The 24,179-nt window shown below is 40.9% G+C and overlaps 1 protein-coding gene across 2 annotated transcripts; it reads right to left on the bottom strand.

Annotated features, from left to right (window-relative positions):
* Window positions 1-23,377, bottom strand: YWHAG (tyrosine 3-monooxygenase/tryptophan 5-monooxygenase activation protein gamma). 2 transcript variants are annotated; one of them, XM_036409443.2, is made up of 3 exons: window positions 23,042-23,377; window positions 3,204-3,870; window positions 1-441 (listed from the first exon to the last, which is right to left on the bottom strand). In XM_036409443.2, exons 1-2 carry the CDS (start codon window positions 23,126-23,128, stop codon window positions 3,214-3,216), a joined length of 744 nt encoding a protein of 247 aa, XP_036265336.1. In that variant the 5' UTR covers window positions 23,129-23,377; the 3' UTR covers window positions 1-441; window positions 3,204-3,213. The 2 variants fall into 2 exon arrangements, with proteins under 2 accessions (XP_036265336.1, XP_036265335.1); XM_036409442.2 differs by lacking the exon at window positions 1-441 and having other exon boundaries at window positions 497-3,870; window positions 23,042-23,374.
* Between the last annotated feature and the right edge of the window lie 802 nt (window positions 23,378-24,179).

The raw sequence follows: 24,179 nt of genomic DNA, 5'->3' as shown, positions 1-24,179 counted from the left end.
TTTCATGCACCGGGCCTCTAGAATATTAATAAACATTTGTAAGAACCACATCATCAAACACATAATGAGATCTCCAACAATACTGGGCACCTAATTGAGAGATCCTGAACCAGGCACATTACCAGGCAGTTTTAGACTTACACTTGCCCCTAAGCCCAACCACCCAAGGCTCAGAAGTTCAGTCATTCATTTGCCCTAACATCAAGAGGAGCCTGTGATTCAAAGAATCACTTCTCACAAATTGTATGCCACCTTCAAAGATCTAGTTGAAAGCACTCTTTTTGTAGGAGAAACAATGAAGGCCCAAAAGGTGCAATGTTTTTTCAAAGTCAGTAAACCCAGGTCTGATTCCTGATAAAGCACTACCCCCCCCCCCCCACCATCCCCACCATCCAACCTCATTCTTTGAGTGGGGAGAGAGGACGCCAACTCCAATCAAACCTTGAAAAGCAAAGGAAACTTTAAAATCATTAAATAATTTGAAACTATGTAGCACTGACGTCAGATCTGTAAGTTTATTTGCTCAATGTACGACAGCTACATAATGACTCACATTCATGATATTCCATCACTGAGGAAAACTGCTAAGAAGGTCCGTGTGTGAAATAATTCTTAGAGAAACACGGAGTTGGAAAAATAATCACTGATTAGACCTTAAAAATAGTTCACTGCATAACATGACAAAAAGCACAAAGGCTCATTCAGAGAACATATTCATTGTTCTCCTACACTGTAATAGTTATAATTTCACCATGACAAACACCAGACATTAAGATTAGGCTAACACTGGTGTTTCTTTTGCCCCCCCCCCCGCCCCCCTTAAAAACAAAATATATAACTGCATGTCACTATAGCAACATCCAAAACAGATCAAATTGTTACAATCACTATTTGGTAGAGCAAACTTTACCCCCAAAAGGAAAACTTAAGTTAAAAAAAAAAAAAAAAAAAAACTTTAAAAAATTTGAAGACTTAATTTTCTGTCATAGGAATACATAACACCTACAGTATAAGTTAATAAATTTCAAGCTACTTTATAGAAATACAACACTAGCATGCACAATATTGTATCAATAGAGTAATGGAGGAATAATCATTTCACTGTAGAGACAATATCATAAGCAAGTGCATTTCTTTAAAAATAAAGAAAAGAAAAACCATTCAAGCTGCTTAAATATCAAGTCTCCCATTTCCTCTTCATTTTTAGCCCTCAGGTATGATTTTATCTTGCATTATTCTAAAAAGCAGCCAGAGCCAAAGCTGAAAATTTAAAAAAATATATAGGTTTTGTAATTCCAGTAAATCATTTCCAAATGCTACAAGGACACAACACTGCTCACTGGACATGAAGATAAATTAAGGGAAGCCCCACCTACCCTCCCCCCTCAAATCTTTTCCCTTCCATGGCATTGACTTCAGAGCTCTGTAATGGCAAAAGAGCTGCAAAGCTTTCTTCTACTAGTTCTTCTGGCAGGGTTCAGTTAATTGGGACTTTCACTCTAGCATAGGAAGGGAGGAAGGGGACTGTCTAAGTAAAGTCATGCTGGATAAACTGTGCAATGTTACAGAGTATCATCACCATTCAATCTTCCTTGTCACCTGGATTCTGTTAAAGATAAGCTCAATTTTGGTATTAGCAAAAGCAAGTGTCAGTTTTCCTCAATCATTGCTGATATCTCTCCTTGCCTAAAGAAAGCAAGTCTGGTGTCATGACCTATCTTGGGAATTCACAGTTACTGATTTTATAAAAAAGGCTGAACACACATGCAACAGATTATGTTTTCAGACAGGTTTATCCAAAATGAGAATGGAGGACCAAAGACTAAATGAAAACAAATTTGTGAAGATAGCAATGTGGTTTCCTTCAATTCTAAAACATGCACTGATTACACAAGAAATGAATCTGATCTCCATGTTTTTGTTAAAGAGAAAAAAATATATAGAAAAAGTTTTGGTCAAATAGGAGTTTAGTATTTATTATCTGATAATGATTTTAGTTTGTTTTCCTGTAACAACTGATTGGGGGGGGGGGGGGGAGAATGATTTCAGGGAGGAAAAACTGACAGTGTTTATGAATAGAGCTCTTCCTTTTGGATTTTCCTACCAATAAGCTTCTAGCACCTAAATTTTCCACCCACTGCACCACAAACTTTCTCAAAACGACCACCCAGCTTCTATAACTCACAGCTTTTCAACCCGAGTGGCATCAACAAAAGGTACAGTGGGGAAGACTCAAGTGAAGAGCGAAATGGCAGCGTAATCCCTGAGGAAGGAGCTGTGGCAGCTTACAAATCAGGATTTCTCTGAAAATATCAATGCAATAAATGACATACAGACCTGAATTTTCTCTATTTTTTGTGGTGTTTAACATTTCTATTAAAGTGATTAATAACTTTTGTGGTGGACTTAAGAGGAAAGAAAGATAAAAATCCCACAGCCACCTGCCAAGCACCTATTAACCAATACCTAAAGTAGCTTTGATGCTTCTCAGGCAAGCCTTTGGCCTAGGAGATAACCAACCTGGATATGGCTGAATAAGGATGTAAAGCCAAAATAACTAGCAAAGAAAAATACACAGTCAATGGCTTGATGTTACATATGGCTGTAATGTAGAAATACTGTAAACTGCAATTTAGTGTTAATACTGTCATCTAATCAGAGGCTTCAGAAAACTAGCAAGGCCTAAAAACCATAAGGATAAATATACCTTATGTTCCAAGTCTGTCAGTTTGGGATTTAAACTATTCCGTGTCTGGTAGAGTACACCCTGAAAAAAATGCACAGCTAAAACAGATGATAGAAAGTACCCAAAACTTAAGACAAGAGCATATGTACATAAAAATCCTTACTGGAACCACAGAACTTACTGAATGAGGGCCATTCCACTGAAGTTTTCTTTTCATTTTAAAATCCTATTATCTAGCAATAAGTTAAATTAAAGACAGACAGCTCCACTTGCATTAATCTACAGAACAGTCCATATGCCGATATGAGGCTGCTATTCCAATACCAGCACAGCTAGCCTGACTTTCCACTAGTGGTATTTTGGCAAAAATGTCAAAGAGGCGATCAAAGACAGGACAGGTCGTGGGTTTCTCCCTAGGAAGGTCACCCCTCCTTTTCCCTCCCCCACCCGACCCCCAAACTCATGGGAAAAAAAATAAAGACTGCAGTAGTAGCATCAGCGTGCGCTGCCAGTCCACCTGAGGGGCCTTAATTGTTGCCTTCTCCACCATCGTCGTCTTGCTGATCGCTTGTCCAGAGCGTTAGGTTGTCACGAAGGAGCTGCATGATGAGAGTGGAGTCCTTGTAGGAGTCCTCATTGAGAGTGTCGAGCTCAGCAATGGCATCGTCGAAGGCGGTCTTGGCCAAGTGGCATGCTTGCTCTGGGGCATTCTGGATCTCATAGTAGAAAACGGAGTAGTTAAGAGCCAGGCCTAATCTAATGGGGTGAGTAGGCTGCATGTGCTCCTTGCTGATCTCATGGGCTTCGCTATAGGCCTTCTCGGATGATTCCACGACAGTCGCCCTTTTCTCTCCAGTGGCTACTTCAGCCAAGTAGCGGTAATAGTCCCCTTTCATCTTCAGGTAAAACACTTTGCTCTCATACTGGGTCTCACTGCAATTCTTGATCAGGTAGTTATCTAGCAGGCTCAGCACATCCTGACATACCGCTTCCAACTCCTTCTCTATTTTCTCACGGTACGCACGGACCATCTCTATCTTCTTCTCATTACCATCTGCAGACGTCTTCTGCTCAATGCTACTAATGACCCGCCAGGAAGAACGGCGTGCCCCAACTACATTCTTGTAGGCCACAGAGAGAAGATTTCTTTCTTCATTGGATAGTGGCTCATTCAGCTCTGTCACCTATTAAGAGGAAAAGAATAGAGAGTTGTTATGGTACAGATGATGTCAGTTGGGTTAATCATAACAATAAACAGCTAAAACATACAACATCCATCAGATGATTAAAAAGATTAATAGACAGAGAAGTTATCAGGCTGTGTGAGAGTATGGAAGGGAGATGGAGGTTGAAAGAGCAATAGAAAAAAAAAAAAAGAAAAAAAGCAACTAGGTCAATGGTGCCTGAATCCCTGCTTCACACCTATAAAAGGACACATACTTATCACATAGCTGTCCCATAAAGGAACTGTCAAGTGTAGCTATTAGATGACAAATCAAATTTTTATCTAAATTGCAAAAGGTCAACCTCTTTCACGTACCATTACATACATACCAATCAATCCTAGGGAATTCTATAGGTGGCTTATATACCTCTTATATACCATTCTGTTCTCTGAAGAACAGAATAACAGCTTCCTTCTAATAGTGCCCTATCTGCTAAACTTCTGGGTGAGAATATTTTGAGTATTGGTTGAGAATATGGTCAACTTCAAGCAGACTTTTGAGAAAGAAGTAGGTTTTTCTGCTCTTGTGTTGGCATATGAATTATAAACCTCAGAAAGTTAGTCAAAATTAGGGACATGGGACTTAGATTTTAGCAACTTGGGGAACACATATTTGTTGTAGTGTTTGACTGAATACAATTAGCAATACAAAACAGTGGAGCGGTCAACAAAGTACTTTTGAACTGAGGTGGCCAATAGGAATTAATCCTTCTTTCAATATGGGCATTTCTAAAGGATCCTCATCATCCCAAAGACTAATTGCCTTGAGAAAACTAAAGCAACAGCACACCGAGAACTCTGGTCAGGATGGCAGAGTAAATGAATGCGGTGCTCACCTCTTCCCCTGACCACATCAAAATTACAACCTATATTATGGCAGTTGAGAATCCAGAGGGAGCCCTAGCCGGTTAGGCTCAGTGCACAGAGTCGGCCCATGGCCTAAATGATCCTGTGTTCAATTCTGGTCAAAGGCACATACTTTGGTTGCAGCTCAATCTCTTCAGGGCACATGTGGGAGGCAACCAATAGATGTGTCTCTCTCACATCGATGTTTCTCTGTTTCTTCCACTCTCTCTCTCTAAAATATATATATACATATACATATACATACATATGTGTGTGTGTGTGTGTGTGTGTAAATAAAAAATAATCCAGAGGGACATCTTGACTACAGAGGTCTCCCTGAGGAGCAAGGGATCCCAGCCCCATAATCTGTGGCTGTAAAAATCAGTGAGGATTCAGTTGGGGTGAGATGGTGAGATGAAGGGCTACTGGAGTCCCAGATGTTCCTCTTAAAAGATCTGGCAAGGACTTACTTGCTAACACACTCACTCGTTCTGAGCTCCAGTGTTGGGGCAGCAGCTCAAAGCATGAGGACATATGGAAAGGAACTGAATTGTCTGGGTTTAGGGTATGGGATGGAGGAGCAACTCTGGCCCTGACAAAATACTGGCAGATGCCACTGCTCTTTTGCTAAGTCCTCCTAGGTGGGCACCAAATCTGCCTCCATCCAACTAGGTAATTTTGCTTGCCTCATCCTGTTGATTATTTGAGACCTCACCCTACACAACCCATACACTAGCCCGAGCCTCTTTCACAGGTTGTTCCTACTGGACCTGGCTCAAGCTTTGGACTGTCCTAAAACCTCTCAAAGGACACCCGGCTCAGTTGGTTGAAGATCATTCTGTGCATCAAAGTATTGCCAGTTCAATGCCTGGTCAGGGCACATGCTTGGGTTGCAGGTTCAATCCCTGGTTGGGGCATGTGCAGAAAGCAACCAATCAATGTTTTTCACATCAGTGTATCTCTCTCTCTCCCCCTATCCCCCACCCCCTTTCCTCCTTCCTTGAGTAAGGATTTTAAAGAAAACCTCTCAAAGGTCTATAAACCCCAAACAAGCAGTAGTTGGCCTCAGCATGCCCTGTATCTCCTGCTGAGTGATGCCTGGCTCTAGTGGCAGCATAGCCTAGCCTCTCTTCCAGATACCTCCAAGCTACCAACCACAGATCATTCTGTAGCTCCTATTAGGTGGCTCTAGGCCAGGGATAGGCAGTAGCTGAATTTGGCTTATACCAGAGCCTCTCCCAGAACCAACATGCCTGGCTGGCTTTAGACCGTACCAGAGAACCACCCAATTAGCTCCACTAATGACACACCCAAAGGGTGAACTTGGCAGGCACCAGAGCCCTGCCAAAGCGAAATCCACTCTGGAGGATCAGTTTTTATTAAACAGCTTGTTTGCTATAGTCATGGCCAATTTGCTAACTGGCCTTAGGGTCAATCCCACCAACCTGCCAATTGCAATCAAGGCTCAACTACAATAGGATACATACAACCTACGTAAGAGACACTGCTGGGGCACCCAGCTCAGGTGAACAGGGAGACTGGGTCTCACAGGACACATAAGACCACCCAATCAAGACTATGAGATGTAGCAGATCTACCTAATACTTTGAAAGAACAAAACGCCAGAAAAATAACTAAATGAAAACAGAGGCAAGCAATCTACCAGTTCAAAACACTGGTTATAAGGATGCTCAGGGAACTTAGGAGAATAGATAAACTCCATGAAAACTTACACAAAGAGATAGAAACCATTAAAAAGAACCAGTCAGAAATTAAAAAAAAAAAAAAAAAAAAAAAGAGAGAGAGATAGTTTAAGGGGCCTATGAAACAATATCAAGAGTAACAAAATCCCCCTAGCTGGTTTGACTCAGTGGATAAGAGCATCAACCTGCAAACTGAGGGGTCCTGGGCTCGATTCCGGTCAAGGGCACATGCCCAGGTTGTGGACTCAATCCCCAGTGGGGGGCATGCAGGAGGCAACCGATGATTCTTTCTCATCACTGATTTTTCTATTTCTCTCTCCTTCCCCCTTCCTCTTTGAAATGAACAAAAATATATTAAAAGAAAAAGTAACAAAATCCACATTAATCAGGTACCAAAAGGAAAAGAGAGAGCAAGGAATTATAAACCTATTTGCAAAAATGATGACAGGAAATCTTCCCTAACCTGGTGAAGGAAATAGACAAATAAGACCAGAAAGTAGAGTCCCAAACAAGATGAACCCAAAGAAGCCCACACAAGACACATCATAATTAAAATACCAAAGGTCTGCCAAAACCGGTTTGGCTCAGTGGATAGAGCATTGGCCTGCGGACTGAAAGGTCTCAGGTTCGATTCCGGTCAAGGGTGGTTGCGGGCACATCCCAAGTAGGTGGTGTGCAGGAGGCAAATGGTCGCTGTTTCTCTCTCATCAATGTTTCTAACTCTCTATCCCTCTCCCTTTCTGTAAAAAAAAATCAATAAAATATATATTTTTTTAAATTATAAAATAAAATACCAAAGGTCAAAGAAAACAAAAAAAATCTTACAAGAACCAGAAGAAAAGCAGATAGTTATGTGCAAGAGAGCTCCCATAAGATTACCAGCTGATTTCTCAACAGAAACTTTGCAGACCAGACAGGATTGGCCAGAAATATTCAAAGTAATGACAACCAAGGACCTACAAACCAAGATTACTCTATCCAGCAAGGCTATCATTTATAATCAAAGGAGAGATAAAGAGTTCCAAGACAAGAAAAAGCTGAAGGAGTTCATCAACCACCAAAACAGTCTTACAAGAAATGTTTAAGACTTCTTTAAGAAGAAACAGAGAACAAAATTATGAATAATAAAGTGGAAATAACTACATAGTTGTCAGATGGAAGGGGGATTAAGAGCTGGCTGAAAAAGATGACGGGATTAAGAAGCCCCAATTGGCACTTACAAAATACCCATAAGGATGTCAAGAACAGCATAGGTAATATAGTTAATAATATTATAATAACTACGTATGGCCCTGACCAATTTGGCTCAGTGGATAGAGTGCCGGCCTGCGGGCTGAAAGGTCCCAGATTTGATTCCGATTAAGGCCATGTACCTTGGTTGTGAGCACATCCCCAGCAGGTTTGCAGGAGGCAGATGATTGATGTTTCTCTCTCATTGATGTTCCTAACTCTCTATCCTTCTCTGTAAAAAAATCAATAAAATCTATTTTAAATAAGTAACTATGTATATTGTCAGGTGGGTACTAGATTTATTAACTTTGGATAATTTCATAAGTTACATAAAAGTCTAACCATTATGTTGTACATTTGAAACTAATATAATAAAGAAATTAAATCAAATCACTAACACTACATTTAATTTATATAATTTGATTTTTGTGACATCAGAGCCATCCATATAGAGTAGCAAGTGTCTGACAACCATAAGAAACAGAAAATTTTGCAGGGATAGAAGTCTTAATTTTTATTCCTATTCTGAGGTTGCATTTTTATTTGTCTAGTTAACTATCACATCTAAACTGGTGTATACTAAATCAATCACAACATCAAGAAACCCAGATCATTCACTATTTCCTAAGTTTTACAGCAGATTAGGTGGTTCCCTTGCCTGACCCTCTCATGTGCTTGTGCTACAGCTGAAACATTAATTGCAAAACACTTCATACTTCTGCCCCTGCCTAGACTGTGTCCCAGTGTTCTTGTCTGGAAAATACATAATTATCAAGAACCAAGTTTATACTAATGTCCCCTGTGAAATCTTTCCCATCTCCCCTTCCACCCCGTTAAAACTGGCTACTCTCTAGAGGCCTCACTGTTTCCTGTGTAGCTCAACCATAGCATTTATATAACAACACATTAGTTACAGATGTAATGGGTAGTAGGTAGATATAATCCAAAAAGATCTGTTAAACTATAGAGGGAAGAGGGTTGCTGGGATCCCAAGAGACTTGTTTTCTATCAATGAATCATTTACACTTTTATAAAGGGGGTGGGGTGGGGAAGGACTAAGCTTATTGAAACTTGTTGCATAATTTAAATAATCTCTCTCAGGCCCAGTTGGTGTGGCTCAGTGGTTGAGTGCCAACACATGAACCAGGAAGTCACGGTTCCATTCCCTGTCAGGGCACATGCCCAAGTTGCAGGCTTGATAATCCCCAGTAAGGGGCATGCAGGAGACAATTAATGATTCTCATCATTGATGTTGTTTCTATCCTTCTCTTTCTCTCACTGAAATAAATAAAAACATATTTAAAAAAATTTTTAAATAGTATCTCTCAAAAATCAAAATGTAAACCAGATAATTTTTATTAGTTTATTGCAATTCATTCTTTAAATGAATTGATCATGCTTTGCTAATTTTCACAATATCCAACAAGTAATATACAAATATTGACTAAACTTGATCAGTTTTTATGTTAACCTCTTACTATGCATTACTAATTCTCCATTATAATGCTAGAGAACACCAGGACCTCTACCAGACATGACTTAAGTGCTACAGACCAGATTGGGAGCTTGGGTTTGGTATACTGGACTTCAGAGCAGAAGGAAACCAGGACAGAGGTGCATTCTGCTCCCCTTGTAGAAACACCACTTTTCCTGAATAAGGAGGCTTATCATCTCACATTCAATTCTTTATATATTCTAGGCTTTGGAGACAACTATTGTTATCCTCAGGCCATTGCCATTCCTGTTGATTTCTGATATATCTGTTCCAATATCCTAGAAGACTGGGGTTTTCCCAGTCTCACCATTTACTAAGTGACCTTGAGAGCAAGATATGTCATCTTACTGGGCCTCAGTCTGCTTATCTGTAAAACAGAGGCCTCTGCCTTTTTCATAAGGTTATTGTAAAGGTGTATCAGATGGAGGATATAAACTGCTTTTGACACAGTCGAGTGCTATAGAGATGTGAGCAATTACTTTAGAGAATAATTTTCCTTCATTTTAGTTCTCACCTAGGAAGCCTCTAAATTTCTTAATCTCCAAACTTATCTTCCTATATTAAGTATCTCTTCTGCATTTTATCCTGTGCTCTATTCTAAGCTGAAACTTCCTTATCTACCTTACAACACTTTCTTTCCATAAACTTTAGTATCATATATCTAGAAAAATTCCCCAGACTGGCTTTCAAACAAGCCAAGGCCTCTGTAGGCCTTGGGCCAACATATCATAGGACTCTAGCCTATATTCACTGAGTGTGCAGCTACAGAAGACTGTCTCTAGTGCAAGCTGATAAATGTCTTCCATGCAAGGAGGAGCTAGAGGTCATTAAGGCTATTGAGACAGAGTCCTGGCCTTTCCCCTAAATCCGTGGTCGGCAAACTGCAGCTCGAGAGCCAATGCAACTCTTTGGCCCCTTAAGTGTGGCTCTCCCACAAAATACCACAGCCTGGGCGAGTCTATTTTGAAGAAGTGGCGTTAGAAGTTTAAGTTTAAAAAATTTGGCTCTCAAAAGAAATTTCAATCGTCGTACTGCTGATATTTGGCTCTGTTGACTAATGAGTTTGCTGACCACTGACCTAAATCATTCTATCCTTATTTCAAGAGCTAGCAACTATTTAAAGCTCAAATTACCTCAGCAGTATGCTACATACCATTAATAAAATAAAGTTTGGTTGCAGAATCCAAAGGTAGCCATTTGCACATGTAAAGTTTATCTAGTTGCCGCAGACAAACTGGAACATGGAGATTATGAAATAACAATATCACCTTTAGATACAGTAACTCAACCACATTTGGAACATACTCAGATGTTCTCTGCCACTGAGAAACTAAATTAAGAGGGAACAGCTTTTAACTCTAAAAAGTCTGTTCAAAGGAAAGCAAGGTTTCTCTAAAAACCTTGTCAGAATTCTGAAAAATCCTTAAGTTCAAAATGACTTGTATGAGAAGGACTTTTACTTTAAAATAAAGGTCACAACTGAAACCGGTTTGGCTCAGTGGATAGAGCGTCAGTCTGTGGACTGAAGGGTCCCAAGTTTGATTCTGGTCAAGGGCATGTATATTGGTTGAGGGCATATCCCCAGTCGGGGGTGTGCAGGAGGCAGCTGGTCGATGTTTCTCTCTCATTGATGTTTCTAGCTCTCTATCCCTCTCTCTTCTTCTCTGTAAAAAATCAATAAAATATATTTAAAAAAAAATAAAGATCACAACTATACTACTTTTAACTATCAAAAGATAAATTTCTTTTAGTGAGCTGAAGATAAAGAGCTATGAGTAGCCTGGCCTGTGTAGGTTGGTGGTTGAGCATTGACTTATGAACCAGGAGATCCCAGCTCAATTCCCCATTAGGGCACATGCTTGGATTGAAGGCTCTGTCTCCACTGTGCAGGGGGCAGCCTATCAATGATCCTCTCTCATCATTGATGTTTCTCTCCCCCTCTTCCTTCCCCTCTCTCTTCCTCTCTAAAATCAATAAAAACCTTAAAAAAAAAAAAAAAAAAGAGCTATGAGTAAAAGGGACAGAGAAATCTGTTATTTTCACCAACAGTTTAAGAAATAGAACTCCCCAAATCCCAGAAACTAAGAAATTATATATTAGTTCATTAGTGTTGACGGTTCTTCCCTAAGAATTGAGGAAAGAACTCTTTTCTAAGATTAACAACCCTTGAGACTATGGAAAGGGCCAAGAAGCCATGAAAAAGGTAAATGCAGTGATTACTACATATGGACATCCTACACTAAAAACCGAAGAAATAAGATGACATGGTACAAGATGGGCATCAGTGGGTATGTAATGAACATGGTGTCTATATACTGTGTGGGCAGTGAAATAACATTGTAAATAAATGTGACTCTGTTCTGCTTGAATACAATTAGCCATGTAGTCTGGAAATGACTTGTCAGTATACTAAGTCATATCTGAATAAAATATCTTAAACTTTTCTGTGCAGGAAAGAGTAAACAAGATAGGTACAAGACTATCTTTAGAAAGGTCTACTTGCAAAACTGACCTTTGGCTGGCATCTGAGAACTTGGATATTAGAAGAGTTCCCACAATTCCTGGTAAGAATGGCTCACTGTCCCTAAACTGTACATATTATGTGATTTACTTTAAACACCTGTTTTCCTTCTAGGAGTCTCAAGTTTTGCTATGTGATGGACAGAGAGTGCCTATGTGACCAGCCCCAATACAACTGTTAGGCACTGAGTCTCAAGAGTTTCCTTGGGCCCAGCCTCTGTGAACCAGGAGGTCATGGTTTGATTCCCAGTCAGGGCACATACCCAGGTTGCAGGCTCTATCCTCATGCACCAAAGGGTTGTGGGTTCAATTCCAGATCAAGGGTATGTAGTACCTGGGTTGAAGGTTCGATCCACAGCCCTGCTTGGGGAATGTGTAAGAGGCAACCAATGAATGTATCTCTCTAATCTCTCTCTGAAAAATCAATGGAAAAAATACCAGCAGGTAAGGATTAACAACAACAAAAAGTTTCCTTGTTATACATTTCAGACATATGTCGTTCCTGTGCGATTGAGAACCCTTGAAAGCTCGCGCCTGATTTGCTCTGATCTTCACTCTAAGCATTTTTTTCCCTGTGTCAATCTAGCTTTGTATCCTTCCACTGTAATAAACCAGAGCCACCAGTGAAATTATGCTGAATCCTAGCAAATCATTAAATCTAGGGGATAGTGTTGGGGACCTCCAACACATAATCATTCTAGAGAACTTGATATAACATGTTCCATAAGGTCTGATGGCAAGGAAAAATTACTTAAAAGCTACTCCTTAGATAATTCATCAAGCATTCATTGAGCATCCTGCATGTGTGTCACCCTGCACCACATTGTGCTCAAGATGCAAAACTCCCCAAGGAGGAAACAAGCTTATTCACGTTAGAATATCAGTCACAGAGGTATTCTTAAGGTAGCAAAACTATTTCTGGAAAGCTTAGGGAATATTTTAATTAGAAGTAACAACTTTAGCTGTGGTTTTAAAAACCTGCAGCAGTCACCCTGGATAAAAATTACAGAAGGGAAAAACATTCCAGGAAGAGGAACATTCTAGAAGATTCATGAAACTTCCATGGCTTATTCAGGCCACACCCAAGATCTAAGATGAGAGGAAAGCTGGCTGAGCACCTGAGTTTTTCTGATACCACCAAATCCTATGATCTTTTCACAACTACCCTACAGTGAGACATTATATTATATGTGATGCAAGAAATGAAGTGTTTTTCCCCCACGATCACACCATTAACACACAGAAGCACCAGGACCCTCTACCTTCAAATCCTGTGCTCTTTCACCCATGTGGAGTCTCTGATAATGTGAACATTGCAACACATCACAGGAAAAGGTCTAATTTCTATTACATAAAGACCTCCTAAAAAGAATTTAATACCAATCAATAATTTAAAAATGGTTGCCTGGCTGGTGTGGCTCAGTGGTCAAGCACTGACCTATGAAACAGGTTACGGTTTGATTCCCTGTCAGGACACATGCCGGGGTTGTGGGCTCAATTGCCAGTAGGGATCGTGCAGAAGGCAGCCAATCAATAATTATTTCTCATCTTTGATGTTTCTATCCCTCTCTTCTGCTCCCTTTTCTGAAATCAATAAAAATATATTAGGGGGGTGGAGGGGGGGAAGCAGTCAAGGTAGAGAAGGTTGAACTATGACTTGTTACCAGTAGTGCCTATTCAAACAAACCCTCTCCATAATTTGCCCTGTTCATCATATCTACAATTAGTTTAAAACTAATTTTGAAAACCAAGTCTTTAAACAAAAAAATAAAGCCTGTTGTTTTATAAAGAAGTTTATTAATGTAAACTAACTCAAACCCTCAACCATCACAATCCCACCTCCACCAAGAATATTTTTAAAAAAACTTATTTTAGTTGTATAAAAATCTTTCATTATATCTTTATATGGATTAGAGCTAATAGTAAAATATATACTACAGACTTTAACCCTGTTTTTATTTGAACTAATTACTAATTCTAACATTTTTTCCAGTTTATTTCCTACATATATAATTTTACAGTTTCCAAATATCACTTGTACCCAACTATTCTGTATTTTTTTAAATAATTTTTTTAGTATCAAAATGGGTTCTTCACCAAAACTGTAATTCCCCTATAGCCCCCCAAATAGCCTTGATGATTAAGTATTGCTATTTCCATTTTAAAGTTAAGAAAATTAAGAGTCAAAGAATGGAACCCAAATCCAATGGCTCAAAATCCCACATGCTCTCCACTATACTTGTTCTGAACCAAGGAGGGGACACTTTTTAAAAATAATATTCTGTACAGTCCTAGTCCTTAAAAGATCTAGGGATTCATACGTGTCTATTTCTCCAGCTTAAGAACTGAAGCACAATATTCCTCAAAATGTTACCACATGACTCAGCAATTCTACTCCTAGATATACGCAAGAGAAATGAAAACAAATGTCCACACAAAAATTTGTACATGAATGTTCACCGCAGCAACAACCAAAAAGTAGAAACAATCCAAATGTCAACTGAGTAGAAAAACAAAATGCCACATTATCCATTCAAATAGAGGCCAAGGGCACAATTTGGCATGTGTGGAGTCCCTCTGGGTGGCCTGCAGGGATCGGGCAAAACCCACAGTCGAACGCCACCGGCAGCTCCTACCTGCTGCTCCTGCTCATTCAGGCCCACTTTGCCTTCTGCAGGCTCACGCCCAATCAGTCCTATCAGGGAGAGGCTTCAATGGGGAGAGGCTTGCGCTGCTGAAGAGGCACTTGCCCAGCCATGAACCCTTCATCTGGCGCCCTCCCAAAGAGGATCTGGCTGAAACCTGCTGTCTGAGATCCCCCGAGGGGTCCCGGATTACAAGAGGATGCAGGCCAGGCTGAGGGACTCCCCACCAGTGCACGATCATGCCAGAGAGGTACCACAGGAGGGCACCAGGCCGTGTCTGGCCCCATCTCACCCAGTTCTGAGGGGGAGGAACCATCTCTCCATCTCTCCATCTCTTTCATCCCAATCAGCTGCAAGCTAACCTACTGGTTTGCCCTGAAGGGTGTCTCAGATCAGGGTGAGGGGTTCCCTTGGGGTGTGTGGTGGCTGGTATGTGAGAAAGTGCTGTATGAACTATGCTATAGTGTAGCAATTTTTACAACATAGCTCTATTGATATTTATTAAGCAGAAGCTAGGGATCCTAATGAACATCCTAAGACAGCCCCCCTTAAGAGAGCAAAGAACAATCTGGTCCAAACGTCAATAGTGCCAAGGAAGAAAAACTCTACTCCAAGCCATTAATATCCAGAACCAGGTGGGGGGAGACATCAATCAGTTGCCTCCTGCACACACCCTAACCAGGGATTGAACCCGAAACCTGTGCATATGCCCTGACTGATGTAGATGCTCCAACTAACTGAGCCACACTACCCAGGGCTCCATATTATTATTTTTTAAATATATTTTATTGATTTTTTTACAGAGAGGGAGAGAGATAGAGAGCTAGAAACGTTGATGAGAAACATCGACCAGCTACCTCTTGCACACCCCCTACCAGGAATGTGCCCGCAACCAATGTATTAATACATGCCCTTGACTGGAATCGAACCTGGGACCTTTCAGTCCGCAGACTGACGCTCTACCACTAAGCCAAACCTGTTTCGGCCGTATTATTAATAAGGCAATTATTCTAACCACCAGAAAGTAGAAAAAGGGAGACTTTGTGGAATTAACCACAAATAAGCTAGCAGTCAAGCTTTCCCCCATTTGAACCTTTTATTCCCACTGATAGAGGGGTAGGGCATCCTTGAATTTTGAACCGTGTGTATAATACCTACTCCAACAATTATATTTTTCAAAATTTGTAAGAGATAAAACCTAGTGCTAGTGATAATTTCAAGATCCTAAAAAATTATTTAGTGACTCAGCAATTCTTTTGTGTTTCTGTCCTAATATCTAAACTATTTGGAAGCTTTAGCCACAAAGATATTCATGGAAGTGGTTTTTTGGTGGTTTTCTTTTAGTTTACTTTTTTTTTTATCCTCACCTGAGGATATTTTTTCCATTGAATTTTAGAGACAGTGGAAGGGAAAGGGAGACAGAGAGAAACACCAATGTAAGACATGTAGATTGGTTGCCTTACACATGCCCCCAACCAGGGCCGGGAGCCTGTAACCAAGGTACATGTCCTTGACTGAAATCGAACCTGGGACCCTTCATTCTACTTATATGTGGAATCTAAAGAACTAAATAGCCCTAGCCAGTTTGACTCAGTGGATAGAGGCTTGGGGACTGAAGGCCATACATTTTATTTATAAATTTGGAAATAGCCTAAATGTTAAACAAAAAATAACTAAATTATGACACACCCAGAGGACTGTTCAGCCACTGAAAATACTAATGACAGAAGAAAATATCCTTGAAATTTTAAGGGAAAAAGACAATGTACAAAAGCAACTTGTAGGAAAAGACATGATGGCGACATCTGTCCTTGGGGAATTATTATGGTGATAACTTGTCTTTCCCCCAAAAAATTTCTAACATCCTAAAAAGCCAGACCTTTTAATCATCAGTAGTCAGTCCCATTGATGACAGCCTTCCAAAAACCAGGTTCTTAGAAAATCACAGCATCCCAAAATTCAAGGTATTCTAGAACAGTCCTTCCCTGCTCACTTGCTTTGCTTGCCTCAGAATGCTCTTTACTACTGTTCTCTTCTATCCTGTTAGTTCTCCTTGCCCTTCTGGATTGGGTCATTTTCAGCCAAGAAGAAAAAAATTCTAGTGTCTAAACTTTAAAGTTTTTATTTCTACTACACAAATGTTAGAAAAGACGAGATGTAGTTCATATGTGAAAACTGGAGTATGATTTGGAATTAATAACCATCCCCATGGTGTACCCAGACCAGGCAGGCCTAATGTGAAAGAGTACTGCAGGGAGTATGGGATAGTATGCCTAGCTACTATTCATGCTGGACATACACTTCCAAGACATACTAATTCACTATTTCATGTTAAAACTGCTACAAAAAGAGCATTATACTGAAATGAATGGTACTGAAGTGAAATAATTCGGGGGGGGGGGCGGGGGATTAAGCTTATCTCTCTATCTTTAAAGTACTGGCACCATAGGCAACTTTGTTTCCTAGATGGAGGCTATTTAAATATGCCATAATTCCTTCCAGAAAGCTAAAGAAATTTCAATGATCTTCCAGAGTAAACCTGGTGGGAAAGGGCAATGGGGGCATAAAAGCCTTCCTCTTGTTACCTCTTAGCCTTCTCTCACTTCTCTATACCATCGCAGCTGCTCTTCACTCAGCTGCGGGGGAGGGTAGATATGGGATTCCTCTTGAGCTACTGTCATTACATATTCAGCTGCCCATTGCTGTCACTGTCATATTCCCAGTTCTAATAACCTGTTATAGTAACAGAATTATTAAGGACACTACACCTGGGCCCTACTCACTAGGTCTGGCTTTAGATCTCTCCAAAAAATATAACATTCCGAAGAAAATAAGACTGAAAAGTTTATTTGGAAATGTTTTACATATCATGTTAAAAATCAATGAATGGCCCTGACCAGTTTGGCTCAGTGGATAAAGCGTCAGCCTGTGGATTCAGGGATTCCAGTCAAGGGCATGTACATTGGTTGCGGGCACATCCCTGGTAGGGGGTGTGCAAGAGGCAGCTGGTCCTTTCTCTCTCATCGACTTTTCTAGCTCTCTATCTCTCTCCCTGCCTCTCTGTAAAAAATCAACATATTTTTTAAGTATATATGGTGCCAGGTTGGGGGAACACCATTAAGTATATGACTGTCTAACCACTATGCTGTATACCTAAAACTAATATAAAATATTAAATGTAAGCTGTAATTGAAAGATAAAATTTTTTTAATATCTATGTAATAGGGGAGGGTGTGTGTGTGTGTGGGAAATCAACCAATGAATTCATATGCATATGTGCATAACCCATACACACAAACAGGGTGGTGAAGGCTTGGAGGAAAAGGGGTGGTAGAGGGCAATGGGGAAAAAAGGGACATATGTAATACTTTCAATAAAGATTTGTTTAAAAAATTTTTTAAATCTATGTGAGAACACTCATTTTTATTTACCTGTTCACAACCCAACTAAAGCTTTGTGGCACATTAAGAGTATTCCACTCAATGCCGAGACCGGTTTGGCTCAATGGATAGAGCGTCGGCTTGGGGACTGAAAGGTCCTGGGTTCGATTCTGGTCAAGGGCATGTACCTTGGTTGCGGGCACATCCCCAGTAGGGGGTGTGCAAGAGGCAGCTGATCGATGACTCTCTCTCATCGATGTTTCTAACTCTCTACCTCTCTCCCTCCCTCTCTGTACAAAATCAATAAAATATATTTTAATAAATAAATAAATAAATAAGAGTATTCCACTCAAGGTAAAGAAAAATCTACCGCTGTGGGACACATCCTTCCTTACAAGTGAAATGCTGATGAAAATTTAGTTTAGACTTTAGCAGTTCTTTTATTTTTTTTTTTTTAAGATGTATTTATTGATTTTAGAGAGAGGTAAAAAAGAAAGAGATAGAAACATGGATCAGCTGCCTAATGCACGCCCCCTACTGGGGATCAAGCCCAAAACCTGGGCATGTGACCTGATTGGAATAGAACTGGCAACCTCTTGGTGCATGGAATGTCGTTCAACCATCTGAGCTACACCTGCTGGGCAGTTCTTTTAAAAGGGAGAGAAACACATACAAACGCTTTAAGATTTACAATTTTTATTGTTTCTGCAAAACCATGGGACTAGACCAGTTATTTAACCATTTACCTTAAAATTAAAATTTTCTTTGGGGAATTTTTGTTGATTACTTTTCATGTAACTTAACTATTCAAATTCATAAATTAGTAACATTAAAATTTCAAGAATATCTACAAGTGCCAATTTAAAGTAAGATGGTATGGTTTGATAGTGAACCAAAGTGATAGCTGATACCTAACGTGGAATTTGGGGAAGAAAACAGAAAAATGATTATGAGAGAAAAGGCCATAAGGCAGCTGGTACTGGCAGACTAGAAAGACAACAAATATAGGCCCCCATAATTATAGTTTCAAATATCTGGTCAAGCACTAAAAAAAAAAAAGGAGTTTAAAAAATAAGACAAAAGATAGTGGTTTATATGAAATTCCCCTCCGCCCTTGACTATTAAACATATAGTCTTTTCTTTTACATCCCTTGAAATCTGGTAGAAATACAGAAAAATGCACTGCCAAATAAAAGGGTTAGGGGTGGTAATATAAGGATGAGAAGAAGCTTCTGGCAGGTTTAGAATCATCCAGCCACTGTATTTACCATCTTATTTATGGGAATCCCATGTTTGAATGGCTCACCATTCTCAGTAATGCATAGGTTCATAGGGAAATCATCTATAACCAAGTCAGCCTTGGGGTGGAAAATGAGACACACCACCACCAACAAAATGTCCATGATCTCCAATAGTTAACAGTCTGCTCTGATTTCAGGTAAATTTTTCTTATTTATTTGGGTAAGTTTTTAAGCTCTAACTTTTGTAAATTTATGCTGAAAAGGTTCAGACGTTAGAAAACAAAGACAAAGGGATACGGATTACCACTGGCTTTGCTGTTGTACTTCATTACTGACACATTCCTGAACCAGTCAGATTTTTAAATCCAGCCAGCGACATCCAGACCATCATCACTTTTAAAGATATAATTTTCTTCATTTTTTTCAACTAGAGATGATGGTTATACAACATTGTAAATATGTAAATGCTACTGAATTGTACCTTTGAAAGTGGTTAATTTGTGTCCTGGGAAGACAGTTCCGTTAGTTTGAGCCCCCCGCCCACCCGTGGTTTCCCCCCTCTCTAAAAATCAATGAATACAAAAATTTGAAAAGAAAATGGTTAGTTTGTTATGTGACTTTTACCTCAATAAAAGCAAGGTCGATGGGAGAAAAAGGAGACATATATAATACTTTAAACAATAAAGAATTTTTTTTAAAAAAAAGCAAAGTCATTTTCTCCACTTTTTTAAATAATTTAGTTTGGTGTGATAAGTATTAAGGGATGAAATCCTCTCCAGGATCAGCAGTTAATCCAAAGGATTAATGAAGATGTACATTTAGCAACATCATTATCTCAATATGATTTTTAAATAATTACAAAAAGCAGTTAACATTCATTTCAGTTATTGTGAAAGATAACACATAAAAAGAAAACTGTTATCTGTATTCTTTCCTCTCCTAAGAAGAGAACAATTGAAACCACATGACTTAGAATACTGGCTGGCAGAACTCCACCTCTGAGGAGTCCACAGAGGTGTCAGTACTCCATTAGAGATAATGGCTATTGATCTAGCCTCCTGGAAGAGCTAATAGGAAAAAGAGTATTTCAGATAGCAAGAATTTTAAAGTATATCAATTCTACTAGAAAGACTTTTATAAAAAAAGAAGAAAAGAAAAAAGTAGCCTCTTGTCACCAATGCTCCAGCCACAGACACGAGTTAAAACTGCTTAACCCAGTGACTTAAAATTAGTAGCCCAGACCTTTTTCTTTACACCTACCCCAGGCAAATACCAGTAGCCTACTTAAGTAGAATATTAACTTCCCAGGCCATTAAAACCCAAAGGACAAGACAGCATTGTCTAATCAGTAGGAAAAATCTAGGTGTTCATTGTCTTCTTAAATGTAAGACTGCACATCTGTCTTAGAAGACTAAATTTCCCTTTTTCCTCCTTTCCAAAATACTGCTTATTATTTCTAGCCTGGTTATCTACATACAACTACCACTCTGCACAGATCCCAACAGTGATACTAAAATAATTTCATTAAATGCAAAAACCCCTCTAACATGTAGGACTGAATATTTTTTTACCTTTCCAAATTCTCTATGATGAGATGACTTTTATAAGAAAAAAAACAAAACAAAACCACAAAGTTTTATAAATAATTTTCATTTTGAGCACCTACTGCATTTATTTAACCCTTACTACTTTTTCAAGTAGGTATTGACCCATTTTACAGATGAGCAAAATGAGGTTCAAGGTAAACCTACTTCATCAAAGTCACAGTAAACAGATTTGAAAAGAGGTCTGCTTTTTTTGAGTGTTTTTTCTTCCAACTCCATCAAGGAGCAGAAGCATAAATACAGCATAAGAAAACTTTTCCAATCCCAATCTAGTGTTTTGTAACAGAATATCCCCTAACATTTACTGAAAATGACTGAGTAGGAAGTCTTATCTTTTAAGGTTTTTAAACCTTCCAAGTTAATAAGAGGCAATAAACCCAAGAATACAGCTCATTCCTGCACTATGACCATAAATGTACTGTTTCAATTTTCTATCTTTATTCCATTACTGTCCAATTTTAATGGTGAGATGGATGTTTAAAAATACAAATGTCCTATACACTCTTGAGAAAAGTAGAAATAGAAAAATGAATAGGTTTATCTAGAGGTCACTGACCTGCATGTGTAAGGGTAAATGAAATTATATTTTGCACTAATCCTCATCTGCTGAAAAATGACGTGTTCAATTCCACCTGGCTTATCTGCTAATTTCTGCATTACCTTGGACAAATGCCATTTACATACTCCCTACCAGCCCTTAGGTGCATTGCAGCCTCTTGTCATTGTGTGACATCACTGGGTTGCTTTGGATCTAGGTGGGAGGTCACTCGCTTTTCTGTGAAACTAGAAGTACGGAAAAATTAGAAAAGTCTAAATAACATGAACTTTAAATATATTTCCAATATTTGTAACTATTAAAAATGCAACTTTAAAAAAAAATGCAACTTTTTTTCATTTGAGCGTTAGTATGTTTTAGGATAGCAACTGTGGCGACATATTAATTCATTGGTCCTCCTACTTTCAGAACCAATTGTCTTGCTTAATGAGGTAAAATTTTGTTCGTGTAGCTGACTTAAATTAAAGACATCAGCTTATCTTTTGTGAATTCCTAGTTATTCAGTAATCTGTAATACCTATACTGCTTCATTAAAAAGATTTAACATGAAAGCTACACATCTAAATCCATTTCACACTAAAGATACATTTTTAAAAATCTTTGTTACATAAGGTAGGAAGTTAAATATTAAGATAGTGGGAGACCTATATCGTTAATTGGATTCATTTTCCATGTTTCATTTAATAATGCTCAATACCTTCCTCCTCCTCTAATAATCAAACTCATTGACAGCCTATTAGATAAATGTAGTGTTACTGGCAAAATGGTGCAATACAGGCAGGAATCTGCAGACAATTAGAGATCAGTATTCCCTTTTCATCAGCTTGAGGATGTGCTAGCTTGCGTGTGTGTTTTTTGTAAGCCTTAGATGTATCTAACAAAACAAAAAAAATTTAAAAACACTTTCCCCCCCATTTAAAATAACTCCTCCCAGCCTCCACCCAGTCTAGGCTCTCTGCAATATGACAAATGCAGAATCTTCTGGAATGACTTGATACTGCCTCCCACCATCGCTTTGTTTGCAATAACAGGTTAGAGGGAATATTTTTTTTCAACTTAATAGAAATTTCAACAGACGTGTGCCTGTATTATAAAAAACAACACAGTATGTTACAAATTGAACCAGTCGGATAAATTCACAGCCTTTATTTTAAAGACAATACCTACCGTTTTCAATACAAAACATTAGGGAAAAAATGGAAATGACATGTCGAGAGAACAATCAATGAAAACGCTAGCAAGACAAACGTTCCCCCCCTTCCTAAAAGCACGAGAACCTTGCTTTGGGAAATGAGAGAAAGATCCTTTTGTTAAGAAAAAACGTGGGCAAGGTTTCGACTGCACCACGGAGCCCAGGTTTTCAGGGAAGCCTACATGTTTCTTAGGGAGGTTCTACATGATCTGTGGGGAGAGGCAGCGGGGAAGACTGGGAGGGCGGTGGGGAGGAAGAGGGGAAGATGTTAGGAAACCCGGAGACGAGCCGAGTGAATGCGAAAGGCGCCGCCCAGACGCCAGGGAGAGAAAGAGGAACCGCATCCATGCGGTCCCCCGCCCCCACGCCAGGGCTGGGAGGAGGGGGAGCGGGGCACAAAGGATGCGCAAGACCCCGGCTCTGGCCCCCGGCAGCCCTGGAGCCGGGGGGGCAGGGACCCCACTTCAGAGGTCAGCCCCGCACGACCCCGCCCCAGCCCCAGCCCCGGGAAGGTCTGGAAGGCAATGCCGTGGGCCCTAGGGACACTCGGGGAGAGGCCGCGTCACAACCCGGGTCCCCATTCGCTATGGGGACCCCTCCCCTGTCCGCTAAGAGAGCGAGAAGGCCCTGCAGTCGCCACAGGCGACTAAGCCACGGGCCGTCCACGCGTCTGCGAAGTGGGTTGGGGCGAGGCGGGGGGAGGGGAGGAGGAACTCACGTTCTTCATGGCCGCGGCCATGTCGTCGTAGCGCTCCGCCTGCTCGGCCAGCCGGGCTTTCTGCACCAGTTGCTCGCGGTCCACCATCTTCGCGGGCTGGATCGGGCCGGGAGAGAAAACCGGGGAGGCCTGAAGGGCTCGGAAAGAAGGCAGCTGCGGCGCGGCTGGAGCCGTGTGCCGGGGGGACCGACCACGCAGCGGGTGGCTGAGAGGGATGGAGGCGGCGCAAAGGCTGCAGCTCGGGTTGCAACCGCGGGAACGGGCGTGAGGCGGCTGCGACTGCAGTGCGTGCCGCGGACGGACCACCCCCTGCGGCCACGCCCACGCCGCGTGACGCACAGGGCCCGCCCACCCGCGCGCCCTGCCAGGCTCCGCCCCAGCTCTTCCGCTTCTGGGGCTTCCCCTCCCCAAATTGGCTCTCCGGCGCCTTCAGGGTGCCCCTTCCTTTCTCTCTGCCTCTCAACACTCGTGGTTCTTCACTACACCCCGGTTCCAGCATCCCAGCTTCTCCAGATGCCTCCCCTTCTCCCCCACCCAGGCCCCCGCCCTGCCCGGTCCCCGGCCCCTGGGCACCCTGGGAGTTGTAGTTCATCCACCGGCGAGGTGATACATTGGAGAGATCAAGGACAAAGGGGCGGTCAGTACTACATCTCCCAGAGGTCATAGCGCGCAACCGCAGGGAGGGAGGGGATGGGTTGTCATCGGCGGCCACTGGGGACCCCTGGTGGGGACGAAGGCTGCTTCAGCCCGAGCTAGTGCTGATTCACGGCCCCGCCCCATATTCTCCAGGAAATTTCTAAGGTAAAGAAAGGGCCTGAGCCTCAGCCCTGGACCTGGTCTTCGAGGTGAAGTAGCAGACCAAGGTGGTTCACCGGTGGCAGGGAGGGGGCTCACCTACTGTAGATCCAAACTGTCCAGGTAATGCCCTCCCTGGGGTAAGGTGAATTAAAAAGCTAAACATTGGGAGCTAAACTGGAATACTTCACAGGATTCCAGTTCCCCACCTCACCTTGACGTTTTTGGGTCTGATGAGGTGAAAACATGAAAGGATAAATATTGGCCAGGCATATTGGTTAATTTATAGAAAGAATGCAGCTGTCTGCCGGCTGACCCCTGGGGAGCCCTTCTTCCTCTCCAG

The sequence above is a fragment of the Pipistrellus kuhlii genome, unplaced genomic scaffold (assembly GCF_014108245.1).
Source record: "Pipistrellus kuhlii isolate mPipKuh1 unplaced genomic scaffold, mPipKuh1.p scaffold_m20_p_4, whole genome shotgun sequence".
NCBI classification, from domain to species: Eukaryota; Metazoa; Chordata; class Mammalia; order Chiroptera; family Vespertilionidae; genus Pipistrellus; species Pipistrellus kuhlii.
Note: the sequence above shows the minus strand (reverse complement) of the source record. Positions and strands in the feature narration are given on the sequence as shown.

What these genes read in the sequence shown, in the direction of transcription:
- YWHAG (XM_036409443.2), bottom strand. Translation starts at nt 23,128, where the DNA reads ATGGTGGACCGCGAGCAACTGGTGCAGAAAGCCCGGCTGGCCGAGCAG. An exon ending in TGGCCGCGGCCATGAAGAAC is followed by an intron (nt 3,871 to 23,041) that starts GTGAGTTCCTCC and finishes TCCTCTTAATAG; the next exon opens with GTGACAGAGCTGAATGAGCC.